The sequence below is a fragment of the Galeopterus variegatus genome, unplaced genomic scaffold (assembly GCF_000696425.1).
Source record: "Galeopterus variegatus unplaced genomic scaffold, G_variegatus-3.0.2 Scaffold17614, whole genome shotgun sequence".
Lineage (NCBI taxonomy): Eukaryota > Metazoa > Chordata > Mammalia > Dermoptera > Cynocephalidae > Galeopterus > Galeopterus variegatus.
In genome coordinates this window covers 20,939-21,205 of record NW_007743725.1, presented here as the reverse complement: position 1 = coordinate 21,205, position 267 = coordinate 20,939, and the positions used below count along the sequence as shown (strand labels likewise).

The 267-nt window shown below is 49.1% G+C and overlaps 1 protein-coding gene across 1 annotated transcript; it reads right to left on the bottom strand.

Annotated features, from left to right (window-relative positions):
* Nucleotides 1-21: 21 nt before the first annotated feature.
* CT62 (cancer/testis antigen 62) lies at nucleotides 22-264 on the bottom strand (the record flags this gene model as incomplete). The annotated part of the gene is given in 3 exon segments (XM_008564252.1): nucleotides 22-97; nucleotides 99-153; nucleotides 156-264. Coding segments are annotated over 3 exon segments (240 nt in total), but the record flags the coding sequence as incomplete, so codon positions are not given.
* Between the last annotated feature and the right edge of the window lie 3 nt (nucleotides 265-267).

The window sequence follows — 267 nt, the reverse complement described above, 5'->3', positions numbered from 1 at the left end:
TACCAGGTAACGTGAACTTCCCTATCTTCTCTGACTGGACATGTGGCTAGAAGGAGAATGAGGATGACCATGAAGTGAGAAAGGGAGAGAGTTAGACAACTTGAAATGCAGCCTGGAGACTCCCTGACACTTCACTGGAATCCTTGATGTTCACCTAGAAACCATTCTGCCTGTGTCCTCAGAGCTTGTAGCTGCAGATATTCTCTTGCCCAGTAATGGGTTACAGGTTAAGTAGGGGGTCAGCCCCAGGCAGGAGCATGGGAACTC